The 21,156-nt window shown below is 39.9% G+C and overlaps 2 protein-coding genes across 2 annotated transcripts in view; both read left to right on the plus strand.

The window, feature by feature from the left end:
• The window catches only part of LOC122538830 (dorsal-ventral patterning protein tolloid-like), a gene marked incomplete at its 5' end in the record, with an annotated part of 383,300 nt that overhangs the window by 282,348 nt on the left and 79,796 nt on the right, over window positions 1-21,156 (plus strand). The gene's annotated exons all lie outside the window — the stretch shown is intronic.
• Window positions 1-21,156, plus strand: part of LOC122538829 (facilitated trehalose transporter Tret1-2 homolog) — a 60,333-nt gene that overhangs the window by 24,645 nt on the left and 14,532 nt on the right. The window contains exon 2 of the mRNA XM_043673268.1: window positions 16,426-16,527. Coding sequence (XP_043529203.1) covers window positions 16,465-16,527 — 63 coding nt within the window. The 5' untranslated portion in view covers window positions 16,426-16,464. The remainder of the gene's footprint in view (window positions 1-16,425; window positions 16,528-21,156) is intronic.

Here is a 21,156-nt window from a genome sequence, read left to right on the forward strand (position 1 = left end):
GTATACTCGCGCCTGTGAAACCTGTGAACGCAGCGTTACGTCCACCAGTGGCAAGAGATCATGCTTCCTAGCATTTGGTGGTCGGTTTGATGCGACGATTTAATTGCAGTCTACCAGATTATCTATCCTCCCGTTGGAGAGACGCGAGTTCTGTTCCCTCTCGACTCGAGCGATAGGAATATTACGGGAACACGATCGGCGATGATCAAAGGATCGAACCGTGGAGGAGGATCGACCGTGTTTGGGAATGGGGGAGAAAGAGACTCGGCGAGCCAGTCTCGCGAAACTCGTAATAATAGAGCGCGAAATCGTGGCGGCGGCGCGCGTACATATACAAGTTTCAGCTGTCTCGAGGCGACTAATAGAAGAGAGTAACACCAGGCACGTGGCACCGCGACGTTAGGCTATTCTTGGCTCGGATTTCTGTCGCGCAGCTTCTTTTTGGTTGGAGGAACAAAAGGCTGGTGGCTGCCGGTGACCACGCGAACGCAAGTGCGAGCCCAACTACCCTACCCACCCCTCTCTCTGCGAAAATCACCCTTTTCACTCGTTCCTCGTGAGAAACAGTTCACGACAGTCTTTAACCTCTTGTGCCACGCACGTCGAGAATTGTTTACACGATGTTAAACAACAAAAATTTCCATCCTTTCGCGACGAGTATACTCGACATAAACGGTCGGCGGGAGGGTTGACGCGCGGCTTGCGTTATTCGCAGACGCGATCGTCTGTCCGGTGGCGACCAAACGTTCAAGGCCAAACGTTGAAATTAACCGTACGCGCAGCGCGATCGTGAGATTACGCGAGCCAGCGCGGCGCGATCGTGTCGAGAGAAAGAAAGAGAGAGAGAGAGAGAAAGAGAGGTGGACCGAATGGAGGAGAATGGTATGTATTCTGGAGCTTGTCGCTAACTCGCGCGCGCGAAAGGTGCGTCGAGAATAATCCGAGGCAGAGGCTCGCGCCGCGAGTGTTAAACCGTAGGTTCGCGCGCGTGATGACGAACGCGCGCTTCTTTGGCGGCCGCACGCTCCTCTCTCGGATCGATTACCTCGGCAAATGTTAGGAGCCGCTTGATAAACGACTCCCAAGCGGCTAAAACCGTCGTTCTCCAGCGATCCGTACACCATCGTATACTATCGCTACGAAATGTGATTGTCACGCAACACAACGTGTTAGAATATATTTGTACAGGGTGTCCATAAAGTCGGTTTACAATGTCAAGAATTTATTACAAAGACAAATGAAAAGGCAAATTAAGTGGAAATTATTACAAAATGAGACGTGTATATTTAAGTTTTGTTTTTGTTTTGTTTAATATACCTCTATATGAGCACCATCCGATAAGTTGCACTTATTGTAATAAATTTTTGAAATTGTAAACAGACTTTATGAACACCCTGTATAACTCGTGACTATCGAGTTTGATTTTCTGGGCATTCGGTAATTGCGTGTAATATTATCACAGCACAGCACTGCACTGCGAACTTTGAAAGTGAAATTTTTGTAATTGAATGCCAACTACCAATTTCGCGAGACACTTTCAATTCAGATTGAAAGGTGTAACGATCTCGACGACGTTGATTACTCGATGAAAGTTAGATCGTTTCTTGACCGAGTGAAAATTAAATCGTTCCCTTACGACGTGAAAACTATATCGTTTCTGTATTGAGTGGATAGAGAAGTTTGTCATAGATGGATTCTATACCTTCGATTTAACCTTGAATTCCAAAATCAAAAATTTTCTTTTTGCATTGTGTTCTACTCATCACTAAAAAAAGGTAAAACTTTTTCAAGGAATCTAATAGTTCTGTCGAAAAATGGCAAAATAGTTTTTTAAATGATTAAGACCGCGGACGCGTGGGTTCTAACAGCGACTTTATGGTTTTGGACGCGTGGCTGTCTGTTTCACGTAATTTTCGTGTTAGACTATTTGTATTTTACTAATATTTGATTTATTATAGTTGTAGCATGACAGAATGAGTCAAAATAATCTAATTATTAACATTATTCGATATACAAAAGCTATGTAATATAGACATCCACGTGTCCAGAATCGTAAAGTCGCTGTTAGAACGCACGCGTCTGCAATGATTAAGAAACTTTTCTCCATTTTTTCAAAACAACTATTAGGTTCCTCGGAAAAGTTTTACCTTCGTGATGAGTGGAATACAATGCAAAAAAAAAAATTTTTTTTTACTTTGAAATTCTAACAGCGACTTTATGGTTCTGGACGCGTGGCTGTGATGGTTATATTTCGAATAATCTTAACAGTTAGTTTCATCATTTGATCATTTAGACTTACACTGATGCTATGATTATATTATCTAACAGATTTACATAAAATAGCCATCCACGCGTCCAGAAGCATAAAGTCGCTGTTAGAACCCACGTACCCGCAGCAAAAGTTTTACCTTCATGTTGAGTAGAATACAATGCAAAAAAAAAAAAATTTTTTTTGATCTTGAAATTCTTAAAATCAATTTTGTGGCATTTTGTTCTTTACATGTATTTCCATTAAATCAAAGGTGTAAAATTCATTTCACCCTGTACATCTACGCGAAATACGTTAGGTCACGGAGACTATGTTATTCTGTGGTAAATGAAAATTTGACCACTCTGTCATCGTTTTTCTTTATCACTTGGCAACCTGGTTAGGATTCGTCGAGAAAGGAAATTTCAAATTTCGCTCGTTTTGTCAAAAAATTAGAAAATCTGCCGATACGATCGCTCATACTGAACACAAACAGCATGTCGCTGGCGTTTGCATGTGATACCAACGTGGCGTTGACATTTTCTACGCGTTGCACGATTCTTTTCGAACGTCGGATGGACTCTCAAACGAGAAAAATACTGAGGGGTGCGCAGGCTGTAAGAAAACGGACTGAAAGGGCCGAGGGAAAGGCTCTCGTGTAACCCGTGAATCGTGACTTAAATCGAGTTCTGGTCATTATCCGTCCAGTTCGAAATGCATCGCGCCACTCGGGGATTACAGGATAAATGTACCTCTCGGTACATCGAATCGTTCTCGCCGGGTCGATTCATAATTCCACGAGAAAATTTATTGCCAGCACCGCATACAGGGTGTCTCGTTTTGATCTACAAATGCAATTATCTCCAAAAAAAAAAAAAAAAAAACTATTCGCGAGTTTTAAAAAATGTCTCGAATGCGTTTGTTCTGTGTTTTGAGGGGACAGTAATTTAGCACACTTACAATTAGATTGTCTCTAGATAGACTTTATAAAATTAAAATTAAAGTATCTCCTGATATAGGTTAAAACAGCAAATTTACAGAAAATTTAATTAATAATGACTTACACGCGTCTAGAGACAAACTAAATGTACCAAATTATTGCCTCCTCGAAACACATTTTTTTCTAAATGTCCCACGAACAGTTGCATTTATAGATCAAAATGGGACACCGTATATAAAACGAGATACATATATCTTCCTTCCAACTTCCGTCTCTCTCTCTCTCTCTCTCTCTCTGTCTTACTCTAAGTAAGTCCATTCCTCTCCTCGTTCGAGGGCGGAAGTCGCGAGTGAAATCCGTGCTCGACGGTGGCGGTGGCCGCTAATTGTTCCTCGAAGAGCGTGTTCGAGCGGCGAATTAAAAGTTCATCGGGGCCAATTAAGCCACGGAGATTTCGGGAAACGCTCCGACAGAATTTCTGACGAGGTATCTGACCTCCGATTATGTGAACGACGAAAATTCGTCATTACGTTCGCGCGTAACGCGATGAAAGTTGGCCGAAATACGCGAGCGGAAATCGCTTACGCTCCAAGCAAAAGTACATTCTCTACTCCGTTTCGTTGTTTTCTATCACTTTCTTTTCAATTAAACTTAAACTGCGCGCATAAATAGGCACTGATCCACGCGACAGTGACGACGTTGTTAGGAATTGGTCATGCATGAGTCGAGTTGCAGGAACCAAAGTACGAATAAGAAATGATATACAGGGTGGCCACTGAAAAACTGAAAGTCTTTCTATCTAACTTCATTTCCTTTTGTTGTAGGTTCACACATAATACTGAAAAAAATTCATTGATTATACTTTCAAATAAAATAATAAAAAATTTAAGAAAAACATGTACCTGTAAAAGTTATTTTTGTTTTGTATCATTCAGTCTTTCAGAAACCATTCTATAAATTTATTTCTGTATATATATATATATATATATATATATACATAATTAATAATACATAATAATATAATAATTTTAATTAATTTAATATATAATTTTAAATTAATATAATTAAATAAAGTTTTATAATAAAAATATATTTTATTAATAATTAAAAATTAATAATGTTATTAATATATTATAGTATATAATTATAGTATAATAATATCATTAATATAATTATAGTTTAAAGTAATGAAAATGAATGTTTTTTAAAAATAAAATAAAAGGGAAAATTTATTTTGTACCAGGGTTAATTAATTTTAATTATTTCGAAAGTAAATGATCTAAACATATATATATATATTCTAAAATAAAAAAAATATATATTTAGAAATTAAATATTTGTCGTGTTAATTAATATCTAGTCTTTTTGAAATAAATTTAATTTATATATAAGGCCCACAGATAGAAATAGTTTACCATTGCAACAAGCATCAGCTAGTAATACAATATTTTTATATCCATAAATTCCAGAGTGAAAGTTCTCTCTCGTTCAAATAAATAGTTCCGCGTATAATTCTTAATTACAACCCCTTACGTAATGCAACAACGCTCTCGCGAAAGAACGCGAGATAAACGAATGTTCAGGGACAGGGGGGAGGGGGGAGGGGGGAGAGGAAAAAAATGGACCAAGAGGGCACATGGTGAAACGTGGCAGACAAATTGGTCGGTTGCTTTAGACGGCCACAGTTGGATACAGATATTCATAGCCACTTGACCCGAATGCTCGGCGAAAGCAGCCGAACGGGGGAGGGGGAGAAGCCTAATAAAACGTAAAATACGGGGTGTAAGCTGCGTTTCATTACTCCGAGAACGGGAGGGGCGCGTTTTCTCTCCCTCGTTCCGATTGATGCGTATTTCTCTTTCGAGTTCTGTTTCCTTTCTCCCGAGAGTCGAAAAGTCGGAAGCTTGAAACACGACCGAGAGAGCAGAGACACTCCACGTGGAAACGCGTCCGAATGATTTATCGCGGGAAAAATTCGGTCCTGACCATTCTTTATCCTCCTTGTTCGTTTTTTTTTTTTTTTCCTCGCGGATAGAACGTGGAACAATATTCCCACGGCGGGTGGTTAGGTACTTTTCTTCAACGTTGGAGCATCTTCTACTACATTTTCCTCCTCGTTTCTTAACCGTTTCAGGGCTGTTTAAAAAATCGTCTGTTGGCGCGATGGTCCTCCCTTGCGAAAAAATGTCGGGCAACGCAATGAAAGTGTTACAAATATATAGAAACACTGCGAATGTATAACATTTCCATGGAAAATTATAAATTGGCCATTTTGACCATTTGCTAGGTGCAAAAATGCTTCCTTGATGTAACTACGTATGTAGAAGTAAATAAAAGTAGATAAAGTAAAACCTGCCTATTTATACAGTTTTTATATTTAGGTTAGGTGTGTTGAAATTTCGTATGAATGTAGTTTTCAAGGAAATATTCGACCCGTATTGTTTTTTCTTTTATCGGCAATGATCGATGCTAAAGGGGTGAAATCTATCCTCAAAGTTGGGATCGCGAAAAATATCTCAGAAACTATTGAAAATAATGTTTTTGTATACATTGATGAAAATTAGTATTTTTTTTAACCACAAATTTAATGGTGTATACCGTTTTGCAAAAACATCACGTTTAAATTTAAAATATTTAAAAAAATCGCACTTTCGATACGTTCTTCCAACTAAATGTTAACAAATTTTCTTGAATACTGTATATTCAAATACAAATTACGGATGAAATAGAATTTTGATTTTTTCATTATAAAGGAATTCATTGTTTTCAAATCTTTCTCGTTATAGAGCAGAATGTAACCTAGCTGTCTTTTGTTCGTTTTAAAATGTTAAATGTTGATATATTTCAGTAGTGATAAAGGCTGACTTTATCGTTCATGTCTTTTTTTTAACCTTTTACCGCTGGATTGACGCACGTCGAGAATTTTTTGTCCCAAAATTGCAATTTTTGGATGACAAATCCGGACAATATCGACAATGAGCTAGCAACAGTCCATATAAAAGTGGACTGTGAATAGTTAGTCACAAGGGCAAGATCACACAGTTGATCATCTATGCTTCTTCCCCTTCCACTTGACGATGACAACCAAATATATATAAGGACATGCTTTAGAGACATTCGACAGCATAAAACATTCTATATCATTAAAAACATTCTAAATTATTCTACATCATATTCAAGAGCATTAAATATTCCAAATCATTTTACGTCGTATTCAAGAGCATTTGACATTCATCATATTCTAAGACATTCTAAATCATTGTAAATCATTCTATATCATTCTATTTCATACACGACCACGACTGCAAGGGAATAAACTCTTCTACATTCATAAGCGTGTTGAATCCAGTACAATATTTCCGGAACCCAACACAATATTTCCTCAGTTTTAAATATATTTAAGTATATACCCAGGCAACAACAAAATAATAAATTTATTACTTCTCAGTAATTTCTATCGTACCGACAAAAAGAAAGCGACGAATTATTGTGTACGGCTTGGTCATTCGTTATGGTCCGCAATCAGTTCAATCGCTCAATGCAATCATCGCAGTGGTAGCATAAGCATAAATGTTTTCCTCGCACCACGAACGATTTTCGTGGCCGAACGGACGAACGTTTCTCGAGAAGGGCTCGAAAATGCTTTCGAACGGTTGCCGAAATTCTTTCGGAGAGAAGCTATCGAGTGAAAACGATCGAAGCGAAGGAGGGACCGGGGGCGGAAAAGTTTCGGCTCGATCGATTGGTCACGGGGGCGAGGGAAACGCGCGACGTTGTTTCCTCCCCGTCGTGGAAAGAAGAACGATCGTTAGTAACGGGGAGGAACGAGAAGAGGAAACTGGCGCGCGAGCACGGACGAAACTTTCGAATAAATCAGCGGCGATCACCGACGAGTTTAATCGAACGTGCAACCAAAAGAGAGAGAGAGGGGGAGAAGCCACGTAGGTAATTAATTGGTACGAGTTTAAAGGCGAGCTGCGATTAAGTAAACGCGATATTATCTTGTCGCGAAGAATTATAGCACCGCGGCGGCCGATAATATTCAAAATATTTAATTAACGCGACTCAGGCCGCGTAAACCGGCCACCTTCGATACGCTTCGTGCCAGTTCGACCGTGAATATTAATTATCCGATTTTTTCCCAGACTCTGCCCTCGCTTCGCATAAACGGCGGCCGCTTTAACACGAACAACGAATGGAACGTGGAAAAATTGCGTGGTGACTGCGTTGCGTTGCGTTCGAAGGGGATTAAACGGGCGTCCTTGGTCGGAATGCTTGTCCCTCTTCTCTCTTTCGCGAAACTACGCGACTGTAATTTCATAAAGAGCTCGGCGCGTTTTTGTCGACGACGACGACGCTCACGCTGATGAAATCCGCTCTCTGCTCTCTGTCCCTCGGCGAGTAGGCGCAAGAAATACAACGTACGTGTACAAAGAGAGGAGAAGAGACTAGGAGAGAAGATTAGGTGACTCTGGTCGTTTTATCTGGAAAGTCGAGGACAGAGAGGGAGAAAGAGAGATAAAACGACACGCAGAGTGTCGCTAAAACAACGAATGGTACTGGGTATTCGGTAATGAGTTCAAACCCTTTGCAAACTCGACTGTTCCTTCTGAGGGGACATCGTACTCGGACATTCTCTGTTTTTTAATTCGCTGACAGCTATAACGAACGTGTACATTTGAACGTGCACACGTTGTACGATGCGATATATATTATAATAGTATATCTGAACAGATACTTAAAAAAGATGAGAGCTACAACAACAACGACAACTAAGGAGAACAAAAGAGTTTCAGAAGAAGAAACTTCTTCGAGAGTCAATTGACACTCAGTAATTTACATAAACTGGACTTGTTATGAATTCATCGGTATATCATTGGATAGAAATTACTAAGAAGCAATAAATTTGTTATTTTGCCTGGGTTATATTTCAATATAGTTGAAATTAGTATACTGAAATTATTTTCTCAACATTGGGAATACATATTTTATCTTAATACGAATAGTAATAGTTCAGAATCTCTTTTCCCTGAAAATCATATTTTTCTATTAAACGCTCTTTAGCCACTTGTGCTGGCAACTGATTGCGGACCATAACGAGTGACCAAACCGTATACAATAATTCGTCTTCTTTTTGATTCATCGGTATATCACTGGATAAAAATTACTAAGAAGCAAAAAATTTATTATTTTACCTAGGTTATATTTCAATATAGATGAAATTAGTATACTGAAATTATTTTCTCAGCATTGACAAAACATATTTTATCTTAATACGAATAGTAATAGTTCAGAATCTCGAACAGAATCTCTTTTCCCTGAAAATCATATTTTTCTATTAAACGCTCTTTAGCCACTTGCGCTGGCAACTGATTGCGGACCATAACGAGTGACCAAACCGTATACAATAATTCGTCTTCTTTTTGATTCATCGGTATATCACTGGATAAAAATTACTAAGAAGCAAAAAATTTATTATTTTGCCTAGGTTATATTTCAATATAGATGAAATTAGTATACTGAAATTATTTTCTCAGCATTGACAAAACATATTTTATCTTAATACGAATAGTAATAGTTCAGAATCTCGAACAGAATCTCTTTTCCCTGAAAATCATATTTTTCTATTAAACGCTCTTTAGCCACTTGCGCTGGCAACTGATTGCGGACCATAACGAGTGACCAACACCGTATACAATAATTCGTCTGCTTTTTGATTCATCGGTATATCACTGGATAAAAATTACTAAGAAGCAATAAATTTATTATTTGCTTTGCCTGGGTTATATTTCAATATAGTTGAAATTAGTATACTGAAATTATTTTCTCAGTATTGGGAATATTTTATCTTAATACGAATAGCAACGGGGCGTATTTTATCTTAATACGAATAGCAACAGTTGGAAACGTTCAGACTGTCGAACAGAATCTCTTTTCCCTGAAAAACACAGTTCTATTAAACGCTCGTTTAACCACTTGCGCTGGCAACTGATTGCGGACCTTAACGAGTGACCGAACTGTATACAATAATTTGTCGCTTTCTTTTCGAACTCGATGTATATCGTCTCTGTATATCACTGTAGATAGAAATTATTAGTATCAATAAGGCCAATCGTTTCGAGATGACGACAAACATAACAGAGTTGCGTCGTAATCGACGTCGCGCCTCTGATTTCGTAACAAACACTCGAAAGAATGCCCAACGGGGAAATACAACGAAACGGGGGTTCAGAGCGCAAGAATGTTCAATATTCTTGCGCTAACACATACACACACACACAGATGCGCGGTAGGTTCTGGCAAACACGTGGACGACGCGCTCTTAGGAGCCCTTAGTGAAGACAGTGAGCGATGAGAATGGAGAGATCCGGAGAAACGAAAGTCGCGTGCCTGCAGGCTTGAAAGAGTGACAAGCGAGGCGAGGCAAAACGTTATCAAAGACGCCAATTCAAAATCACTCACGTACGCAGCAGCAGCAAACCGCGAACCACTCGTGGTGGCTGGCTGCTGGCTGCACTATGGTTTTTCCGGCGTGATTGAACGATTGACAAGCGAGCCAGGCGGACAACGCCGCGAACGTGAGAGAGCTGCTCGGCGAGCAGGTGCGAAAACAAAGTGGCCAGAGTCCTGTCCGAGTGTTTTTCAACGATATATCCAGAAGTGTCCTGAGCACTGATACCCATCCCGGGGTATCGAGAAGCTTCCTGCTTCACCGATCGAATATTCAAGACCAGCGCTTCGGCTAACAAGAGAACGACCGCTTCGGTAAAGCGGCCAGCGCTTCGTATGCAGAACCTCGCGTTTTGCATACGGCCAGCCTGCGAGAGGGATGGCTGCCTCTCCGAGATAGCAAACGCAACGATCGATTCTTCCGTATAAACACACGCTCGCGGAACACACTCGCGATTAATCCATTTAGCGTTTTCGTTTTTATTTCGAGAACGTGCATTTCGAGGTGGGCTCAATTATTTTTAGGCGGCGACGAAAACACACTGTAAAATCACTGCGAGACTGACACGAGTTCCTTCTAATGTTTGAGCATTGATAAAGCGTCTGGATATTCTCACTGAGCCAATTAACGCAACACTAGAACTATCAGAATCAGTCAAAACGATCAATGAATAGCCAAATGAATAGTCACAGTGATGTAATTTTCGTTGGATATTTTGCAGACGTAAAACTTTTGTAAAATGTATAAACAAAAGTTTCTTGGTACTTGTGCTGCAAAGATTTTTTATTTTTTATTTTAACATCTGTTAGGAAATTTTACGTTTTGATCGTCGGTGGTTCTAGCGTCGCGCTAACAATAAATAATGTTGGTTCAACGTGGTGTAATTCAGTGTTTCGATGCACTTTCTGAGAAATGCACATCGTCGAGAAAATTTCGTCTCACAATCAGTGTAGCTCGTCGTCATTCAACGTCTGTCGTAGTCAAATGATGAACAATCGAACGATCAAAACCAATCGTTCGAAGTTTTGAATCGCGCGGCTGTGAGAGTTTTCGCTTGAAAAAGCTGAGCTGAAAAAGATGAACTAAGGCAGCAGCCTTCTCTCTCTCTTTTACGAAACGTCACGATGCACCCTCGGCGAGGATGCATCGTGCCGCGGTTCTAGGGCGCTCGAGAGCGTTTTTCGTTTATCGGGGAAATCAGTAATTAAGTCACGTCCCTCCCCCACCTCCTCCCACCTCCCTCTCTCTGCCGATGAAACACCACGATTCGAAGACAACGCGATTCTCGGCTGGCTCGCGGCAGTCGTTCTCCCAAGCATCTCTTATTAAATCTCGGCGTGAAATTATTATTAACCGTGCACTATCGTCGACGGCCATCCTTCCAGGCACATACTTCGCCTTTATCCGGCGCTAACGTCTAGGGAAAATATTATCCAACCAAGGTGCTCTGTATGCATACGCGCTTCGCCTGGTAACACTACCTCGAATTCAGATTCATCTATTCAGATTAATCCCCCCCCCCCCTTTTCATTTCCCGCAACGCTGCGCAAACTTTCTCCCCCTCGATGCACATTTTATCGCTCTCCGTTGCACTCTTTCGTATCTTTCCGAGCGTTCCAGTGTTTTTTTTTTTTTTTTTTTTTTTTTGTACGCGAATTGTTAGATCGTTGAACGCACTTGGATCGTTCGAGGGACCAAAGGATCGCGGCAGAGATGTACCGAGATTCTAATCGAAACTCCGCCCGTTTTCGCCGGGAAATAAAAGAGCGAAGAGAGGCTTTCGAATTGACATTGCCCGGGCGGCGGCCTCGATAGTAACGAGTAACAAACCGTCGGTCGCAGAGAGGGGGAGAGCTCTATTAGACAGGGAAATCGGTTTCGACAGGATCGAACTCTCACGGAACTCGCCGCCCGAGCGTTTCGAAGATATTGATTTCGGCACGGTGCTCCGCAAAACCCGGAGGCGAGCGTTCGAGGGATAAACCTTGCCTCGGGAGGGTGGCGCGACTCGAAGGGAGAAAACGTGAGAAATCGCGAGCAAGAGGGTGGCCCGACGAGCTTATCTGCCATCTCGTCGGTTATTGAAAATCGGCTACTGCTGGCCCGGCTACCAAACTGCGAACAAAGTGTCGTCGAATCGAGCCGCGGATAGCGTGAGTACGCGCGTGAATGTTAGACAGTGATGCAAAAGATAGAAAGAAAGAGAGAGAGAGAAGATGATTGGCGAGTGATCAGATAATAGCATTAACCCTTCAATCTGCATGGCTTTTTGACGCGCCGTGACGAAATTTCGTTGCAGAAGGATACCACTTATCCGAACGTTCGTTTATTGGAACGAAATTTTAGCCAGCGACCGATTAAATGCACTCGGGGGGGAGGTCGATCGAATTTGGCCATTAGAATTTGTAATTCTTTTTCTACATTCTTTCGTCGATATCAATCCGATATTAATCTTAACGATGTAAAGCATTTGCATTTTCTCGTCGGACAAATTGCAAACGAACAAGGTAGATGTTAATTTATAATTTATGATCTACTTTCTCTTATCTTTTGCCGTTCTGACGACGACGGTATGAAACACCGTCTGTTTCTTCGGGAAGTCGCGACAAATCGAGAAATAGCAACAAACAAACAGAGATGTTAATTTATAATTTATGTCTACTTTCTCTCATCGTTCTGACGACGAAATTAAAATCCAACGATATAAAACACGCTTTTCATTTTAGAAGATTGCAACAAATCGGGCAGCTGCAAACGAGCAAGACAAATATATAAATTTACATGTTTATATCTACTTTCTCTTATCAAAATTAATCCAAATGATGTGAAATACAAATTTTTCTTCGAACGAACGAAGGTGGATAATAATAGACAGATAATTTATAATTTTTATTTCTATTTGTAATTTATATCTACTCTCTCGCATCGTACTGACAACGAAATTAAAATCCAACCATACAAAACACACTTTGTTTCTTTAGGAAATTGCAACAAATCGAGCAACTACGAACGAAGGCAAACACTAACTTATAATTTGGATTGAATAAATATAAATATAATTTTTTATATATATATATATTAAATATAATTTATTATATATTTAAATCAAATAAATATAAATATAATTTTTAAATATAAATACAATTTTATATATATATTAAATATAATTTATTATTTAAATCAAATAAATATAAATACAATTATATATATATATACATATATATATATATATATATATATATATATATATATTAAATATAATTTATTATATATTTAAATCAAATAAATATAAATATAATTTTTTATATATATTAAATATAATTAATATATATTTCGTACCATAAATTAATCGATTATAAAATACAATTTTCTCTCTTCGGGAAAATAGCAAATAACAAATGGAGCAATTGCAAAGCGCGTCCAGGTAGACAAATGTGCAAAGTATCAAACGGAATACTCGAAAAATGATGTCTGTTTCATTCTCGTGAGTTTGACTCGCGAAATACCGGCTGGAGAGGATCGTTCGTCGTTTTTTCGTTTCTTCTCATCGATTTTCGTTGATGCATTCCGGAGCATCGGCGATGAGGAGGAGGGAGAGTGGAGAACGAAGGGGAGAGCCTGAATCGCGATTCGGCCATCAGAAAGTCTTCAGGCAAGCAGGGTGGTAGGGGAGAAGCGAGGCGTGGGTGAGTGGGAGAGACAAGCACACGCGAGTGATTTACTCGGCCCATTGTGCGCAGGACTAAGGGAACATTCGTAGCTCTAGCGGTATCTCAATTACAAGAGGTATCTAGCCACGTCTCGAGTCGTTCGCCTATAATTATCCGACCTGGTCGAGCAGTATCTTCGAACGGGGGAAGTCGAGGAACTTGAACCTACGGCAATAAACAACGTTTATAAAGAGTCCCTCTCGGACGCAGAGACGCAGACACAGCTGGAAAGGGGGATATCGCGGATATCGGCGTTACACGCCTCCTAAATTTCCTTATCAGAGCCCACGCGTCTCGGGCTCGACCGAAGGGTGGCCATGATACCAGCTGGCCAACGTAAATCAGACGAAAATGTTGTCTCGATGGAAGCCAACGCGCGGAAACGCGGCGTAACGTCACATGTTCACAGCGATATTTAACCCGGTGGCAACCGGTTCGCGGACCATAACGAGTGACCGAGCCGTATACAATAATTCGTCGCTTTCTTTTCATTTTGAACTCGTCGGCATGATATATCACTGGACAGAAATGATTGAGAAGTAGTAAATTTGTTATTTGTTGTTGCCTGGATTTATATACTTAAATATACATAAAAATACTGAGAAAAAATGTTGCAATTTGGAACTTTTGGCACTTAGGTACTTGTTTGGATAGTTACATCTTGCAAAAGTAAGTAATTCAGATAATCACATCTAACGAAAGTGGAACAAGTGCGTATTAATTTTCCAGAAGAAATTCGTGGTCAGTCTCGATGCGTTTATTAAGAGAAGAAGAGCGAATTCGAGAGTATTATATATATATATATATGTACACAGAGTGTCCCGTTTTAATCTATAAATGTAATCATCTCTGAAACTATATTCGTCATTTAAAAAATGTTTCAAATAGGGTAGTAACTTGGTATATTTACTTATTTGGTATATTGTCTCTAGATGAACGCGTGTAGGAGATATACGAAGGTCACCATTATTCTTTCAAGTATAATTACGTAATTTTTCTTTTGCATTAATCGATGCAGCATCTATTTTTCGTTCTCTATGAAAAGGTTCATTATTTTAGGAGATAATTCTTATAAAATCTATGCACAAAAAACAAGAATAATATGAATATTGCTCTTGTTTTTTCTGGTCTATCATATGACAGGCTCTATTAAAATTAAAGTTTAACTATCTTTAAAAACCATTAGTCAAAGTTAAACTAATAGCTTTTCGATATGCATGGATTATAATACAGAAAATTTATAGAAGATGCAAATTAAAAATTACACAATTATATTTGAAAAAAATTGAACAATTATATTATTTAAAAAGTGCATTATTATATTTTAAATATTATTTAAATATATTAAAATATTAAAAATAATATTTAAATATAATTATATTTTAAATTACATTATATATATTTTAAATATTTATAATTACATTTTAAATTACAAAATTATATTATTTAATAATTGAAAATTACACAATTACATTTGAAAAAATAGGAGTGACCTTGATATCTTCTACGCGCATTTATCCAAGAGACAAAATTACTTGCCTCACGAAACAGAGGAAAGAAACACACTCGTGACATCTGTTAAATAGTTTCGGACAGATAGTTGCATTTTACATACTTAAAACGGGACACCGTGTATAAATCTAGAGACATAGCCTGCGTCCAAGCATCCGGTTACCAAGGCGAAAATTTTGTCAACGACGAAACCGGTCCCCCGGTGCGTAAGTCACGAAAGGCGTGAACGGAACGGACCGGACAGATCGAACAACCGTTACCATCGTTCATTCGATATCGAAAGAGGGCCAGAGACAGGGGCCTTATTACCTTGCCTGCTAACTCCACTGTTCGTTCGTGAGACGATGGTAGACGCACATACTCGCGAAACACGACCACTCTCTTTCTCTCTCGAGACTATGGTTCACCGGTCAGGTGGATGGAAGCGGACAGGACAGCCAGCGCGCAACAATCGGGCATTCAGGCAGCATGCCGAGAGGATTTAGACGTAACTCCGGTCCTCGGTCGAGCGACTTGACGGCCTGTCAGACGGAAAAAGGCCTGTCTGGGCTGTTTTCTGCTGGCCAGAGAACGCGCGGGCGGCACAATTGGACAACCGTGTGGACAACCAGAAGGACAATTATCTGTCTGGCTTCTCTAGACAATGGTAGCCAAGGCAAGTCTTATCGTGGGCCGGCCACGTTACTTGCAACACCGTCCCGCGACACCGTCCCCTTTTGTAGTTTCTGGAAGCTCGTAAACTTTTCTCGCCGCGGCGGTTCAATTGCCATGGTGCTTGTTATTCGCGTACTCGGGCTGGCCAGCCGTGCCGATTCGATTTCAGAACGACGGATCTCACTGTCGACAATGGGCTATCGTCGGCGTCGATATCTGCCTGTGCACGAACAATGACGTTGCCGTGTCGCGTTCTTCGTCGACAGGAGAAAAAAAAGATAGAAGTCAGAGGTGGACTAATGGGAGGGAGGAACACGTGAACTAATCTCGCTGTCGAGATTGGCCGAAAGTGGAAAATCAAATTCCCGTGATAAAAGTGTCTGTTAGGAGGAGATCTGGATGGACATGGGGTCTGGAGAATGGAATTTCTCGGTGTTTCAATGTCAGAAACGTCATGATGGAAGATGTTCGTGCTTTGCACGACTCAGAAAAGTGACGTTAAATAATAAAAGAAATAAAAGAAAAATATGAGTCCAAGCTATTGTACATTTATAGCTGTGCAGTACCATATGCCACAGAGTGCAATGAAAGTGAAGTTGAATGGAGGACTCAACAAAAGCGCTGATTTTTCGTTCGTTTAGCGTTACAGTTTCTATGCTCTTCCTTATCTAGTTTCGTGTCATACCGAGATTGGATCACACATTGGTCAATCCATTAACGCTAACTTTTCATTTGCGATTTTCACTTTCTCTTTTCCTTTTTTATTTTCTTTTAAATTCAATCTCGACTAGCTTCCAGTTTCGTTGTTTAATTGATCGACGAGCATCGATCGTCAAACGAGATTACGAATAAATCCATCAATAAATCGTGTCGAAGGTGTATATTTCACGAATATATTTTCTGCTTGCAGGTAACGACTGTGCCGGACGAGGGCGAGAACAGTTTTAAAATGCCCAGAGCTTCCGTGGTACACATGACTTCGACGGCGACCAGACCGCAGCACATGTCGCAGGTATCGATTCTACTTTTCTTTTCATTTAACCAACTTACGATCCTCTGAATCGTGCAAAGATCGTTTTAGCAATTTTACTCTGATTCGATTACTTATTTCAAAGACGATGTTTATTACCTGAATTGTTCGTTCAACCGATCAACCACTGTGTTTGTCGTTGTTTTCAATATCGAAAAATTTTAGAAAATCAACAAGAATGGATTCGCGTATAATCTTTCGCGCGTAATCTTCAAGCAATATTACGATTGCACGAAACACGGTTCTGCAAACATTTTCTGAAACATAAGGATCTTTCTCTCTCGCGCGTGTGTTCGTTGTCCAGATTGTTCGTTAACCGATCACCCGCTGTATTCAAGGAAAAGAATCCAGCTGCGTTCGCGCGAGACTAGGACAGTTGCCAGAGAGCGAACTGCAAGCGTAATTATTAGCAACCGAGAGGGACTTTGTCGCCTGTCCATTTTACCGTGCACTCCGGTTCTCGGGTAATCCAGATCCGGGGGTGTGAGTCGCAGCGAATCTCTCCTCCTTGGCACAGCTCCATATTGATATGCAAATACCAAAGATATCCGCCAGCTTAATTGAGTGGCCCGAGCTTAAAACGCATATCGAGCGGTCTCCTTCGAGCAAAGCTGCTTCCACCCTCTCTCTCTCTCTTTCTCTCTCTCTTCCTCACGGTATATACGACGCTAGCCCGGACTGACCAGCCATTTTCATAATACCGCCACTCTAAAGACTTTCAAAGCTTTTTCTCTCTCTCTCTCTTCCTTTTCCCCCCTTCGTTCGCTCAAGCAGCATCGGCTAACAATTTTAAGCTAATGGCTCTTTCAGTTAACTCCGACCTAACTCGAGGCACCCGAGGTCCTCCCGTCGCGTAAACGAGCTTTTAACGTCCTGCAGAACGAAGAAAACGCACGAGAGGAAGGGCGGGTGGGAGAAGCTTCGAAAGCGTAACAGGAAAATTCACGCTAGCAGCGGGAAACGTTCGTCTGAACTTTCCAGCGCCTCTCCGCCAGCGACTAACCGCGGCGACCGCGAAGCTTTACGACACTCTCTCGCGTCTCCAGGTCGCCATTTTGATGCAAATCCTCTTCCCCTTTGTCGTAGAACTCGCGTTGTTGATGATTTCCGACAACCGTTCCCGTCGAGTCTTTCGTTCACTTCTCCAAAAGATCGATCGAAGACGCGATTCAAAGTCAAAGAGTGAGTGACTGCTGCCATATACACATCTTTCTTGTTGTTCTTTCTTCTTTTTCGGTTGTACCCAAGGCTGTTTGATTAAAAGGAGAAGGAGGGAAGGTTGGCAGAATCGATCGGTAGCCAGATCGGCGTTGAAGGGATTTCCATTAGGCGGCGTCTTGCCAGGCAGCAGATACTGCCGGCCGATAGAAGGCTCGCGGCTGTAGTGAACGCCATTTTGTTATCGTATCGGAGGCACAAACGGCGCCATCAATATTTGCACGCACCGGGTAACACAAATCGAACGCGCGCGAGCGCCGACGATACAAATCCATTTACCACCCCGTTGCTTTCCGCGCGAACGAAAATTAGATTTCAGGATTATCGAATGCAGGTCGTGCGTCAAAACGAAACAGGAGGGCGGAGGGGGGAGAGAGACTCTTCCCATTCGCAAAACTCCCCCATTCCATCCCCCCGAAAACCACCCCGCTGTTCCGACGAAATACGGCCTGAAATTACCCGGATTCGTTCACGCTGTTTCTAACTTTGAACGCTGCCCATTATGCGTCAATTAGCCGCACAGGCGAGGGTAATCCAGCATCCGGCACTAGGTAACTAACTAGGTATCCGTGTTTATTGGATTTCCAGCAGAAATCGAATCCCGCTTCGTTACACCGTGGATCTTCGCAGTCTTTCATTCGATTATCAACGCGCATCCCCTTTGAACCGCCAAGGGATATGCACGATCGATACCAGCCGTGACTGTCCTTAACATCTGGTATAACGTTGAGGAGAAAGAGCGAAGTGAAGAGTCCAAAGGAAAATACAGACTAGACCAGGATTTGGTTCAAACGTTTGCATTAACACACGTAAAATAGCGATCTACTGTCCCGCCACAGCCGAGGCTGTTTACTCGTCGTCGTCTTTTTTTCGTATCTCTCTTCTAATTACAAGTCGCTTTGTCGAGTGTCAAAACGGTATCACTTGGATAATTGGAGCGAGCGTGTGCCCCCGTGTTTAAACTCTGCGAGTACGCGTACAATTTCCTCATTTGTATCACTTTCCCCTCCGAGTCCCCTTCAATTAACTGCAATGCACCATGCCAAAGTGGTTTCTAAACCACATTCTTCCTTGTTGCAACAAATGTACGCGTTATGTACGTTGTGCTGGCCAAAAAGTAATTGTGTCTTTTTCTAACGGATGGACACATTGTACATCTTACGTGGATGTTTCCTTTTCGAGAATTAATTAGAAACCACATCTACTATTTACTTTGGTTTATGTTTGTCCGTAGCGTTCGTCGTTGACGAACTCCACATCTTTGATTTGATACACGTAAAGCAAAATTCATCTTGACCTTGAACCTCAAGGTCAAAGTTTCTTTTTGGAATTGTATTCTATTCATTGCGAAGGTACTTTTTTTTCAAGGAACCACAATTCACAACCGGATAGTTTTTTTTGAAAAAAGTTTCTTAATCATTTATATACTGCGGACGCGCGAGTGCTAACAGCGACTTTATGATTCTGGATGATTCTCTATATTACGTAATGTTTATATTTCGAATAATGTTTTAACAGTTAATTTTGTCATTTCATTATTTAGACTCACACTGATGCTACAACTATGATAAATCAAATGTTAGCGACACTTAATATTTAAAATAGATATTCAGGCATAAACATAAAGTCGCTGTTAGCACGCAAATTTTGCTTTCGATCCTACACGCGGCGGATTGACACTGGAACTACATTTTAAAATGAAGACCAAATGACTAATTCATAATTTTTGTTAGATATATATATTACAGACTATGTATTACACACATCAGTGCGAGTCTAAATAATGAAACGACAAAACTAACTGTTAACATTATTCAAAATATAAATTTATTATTTTTGCCGAGTAAGAGCCTCTTCAAACGCTAAACCATGAAATTGGCAAAAAACTGAAAGATGTTTCAAAAGATAATTGAACAAAATTGACAATACATAAAGCTGCTGTAACAAAAAATTCGCTTTTCATTTGCACGTAAGAAAAGAAGAAGAAGAAGAAAAAAAGAAACGCAGTTACCTTTTTTTTTGGTCAACCTAGCAAGATTAGTCACGACTTATGCTTTTATATACCATAAACCTAAGATTTTTATGTATAAATTAATATATAAATAATATATAGTTTAAATTTATATATGAACCTAAGAATAAACGCGATAAACCTCGGGTTTCGAGCTTCGAGTTTATTCCGGATTCACAGATTGTTCGACGCGTTTGGACATACAGAGACGGACGAGCAGTTTACAAACGAGTTCAACGTGCTGTGACTATAAACGATTGGTAAATGTCGGGCCTGATCCGACTGAGAGTCAACGTCGGAGGAAGGGTTAAACGCGACCATGCTAGGTCACCAGTTGGAGAGCGACGCGTGCCATCATCAGGTTCGTTCCCAACAGGCTCGCGCTGTTGGGCATCGCAACCCCGCTGGTGAGTCACGTCGTCGCTTCTCCTTCATGCCGATGCTCGATTTCGTGTTCGAGTAATTGCGCGAGACTAACGCGCCGACAAGGGAAACCGGCTACCAGGGATCGGGCTATGTTTATCACGCTCATCTTCCGAAACAACTTGGTCGATTTTCTGAGTCTCAACGCTTCACGAAGTATGAGTCTCGAAGGAGATGAAGTAGTCTCTTATCGTAGTACGACGAAAGAGTCTTAAAATTGATCGACTCTATTTTCAGTCAATTTTTCAATCTCATTATTATAATACTATATTATATAATAATATAATATTATAATACTATAATAATACTATATAATACTATATAATACTATATAATACTATATAATACTATAATACTATAATAATACTATATAATACTATAATACTATATAATACTATAATACTATAATAATACTATATAATACTATGTAATACTATATAATACTATAATAATACTATATAATACTATATAATACTATATAATACTATATAATACTATATAATACTATATAATACTATAATAATAGTATATAATACTATATAATACTATACTTATATAATACTATATAATACTATACTTATATAATACTATATAATACTATATAATACTATATTGGACTTCATTATTAATACGTGATTGCTAGCCATTTGCGATTTCAACTCTAAAATTGAACAAATCGTTCGTTTGAAAACACATTAACATCATATATTGTCAGGATTAGAAAAGCAGGTATTGAATATTCTGTACACATTTTAACGAAAGTATTTTTCATAAAAAAAAAATAGCAGAATTTTTAATATTTTTAATATTTTAGTCTGTGTATGAAATAATAACCCTTTGTGCGATGCGTTGCTAGAAACTGAGGCTTTTATAAACCTGTTTGGCCATCCCCATAAAAGGAGATGTTTACTGCAACATTTTGAAAGAAATTTGGCTTGTTTACGACCATCACAAATATC

Source organism: Frieseomelitta varia, unplaced genomic scaffold, assembly GCF_011392965.1.
Source record: "Frieseomelitta varia isolate USP_RPSP 00005682 unplaced genomic scaffold, Fvar_1.2 scaffold_180, whole genome shotgun sequence".
Lineage (NCBI taxonomy): Eukaryota > Metazoa > Arthropoda > Insecta > Hymenoptera > Apidae > Frieseomelitta > Frieseomelitta varia.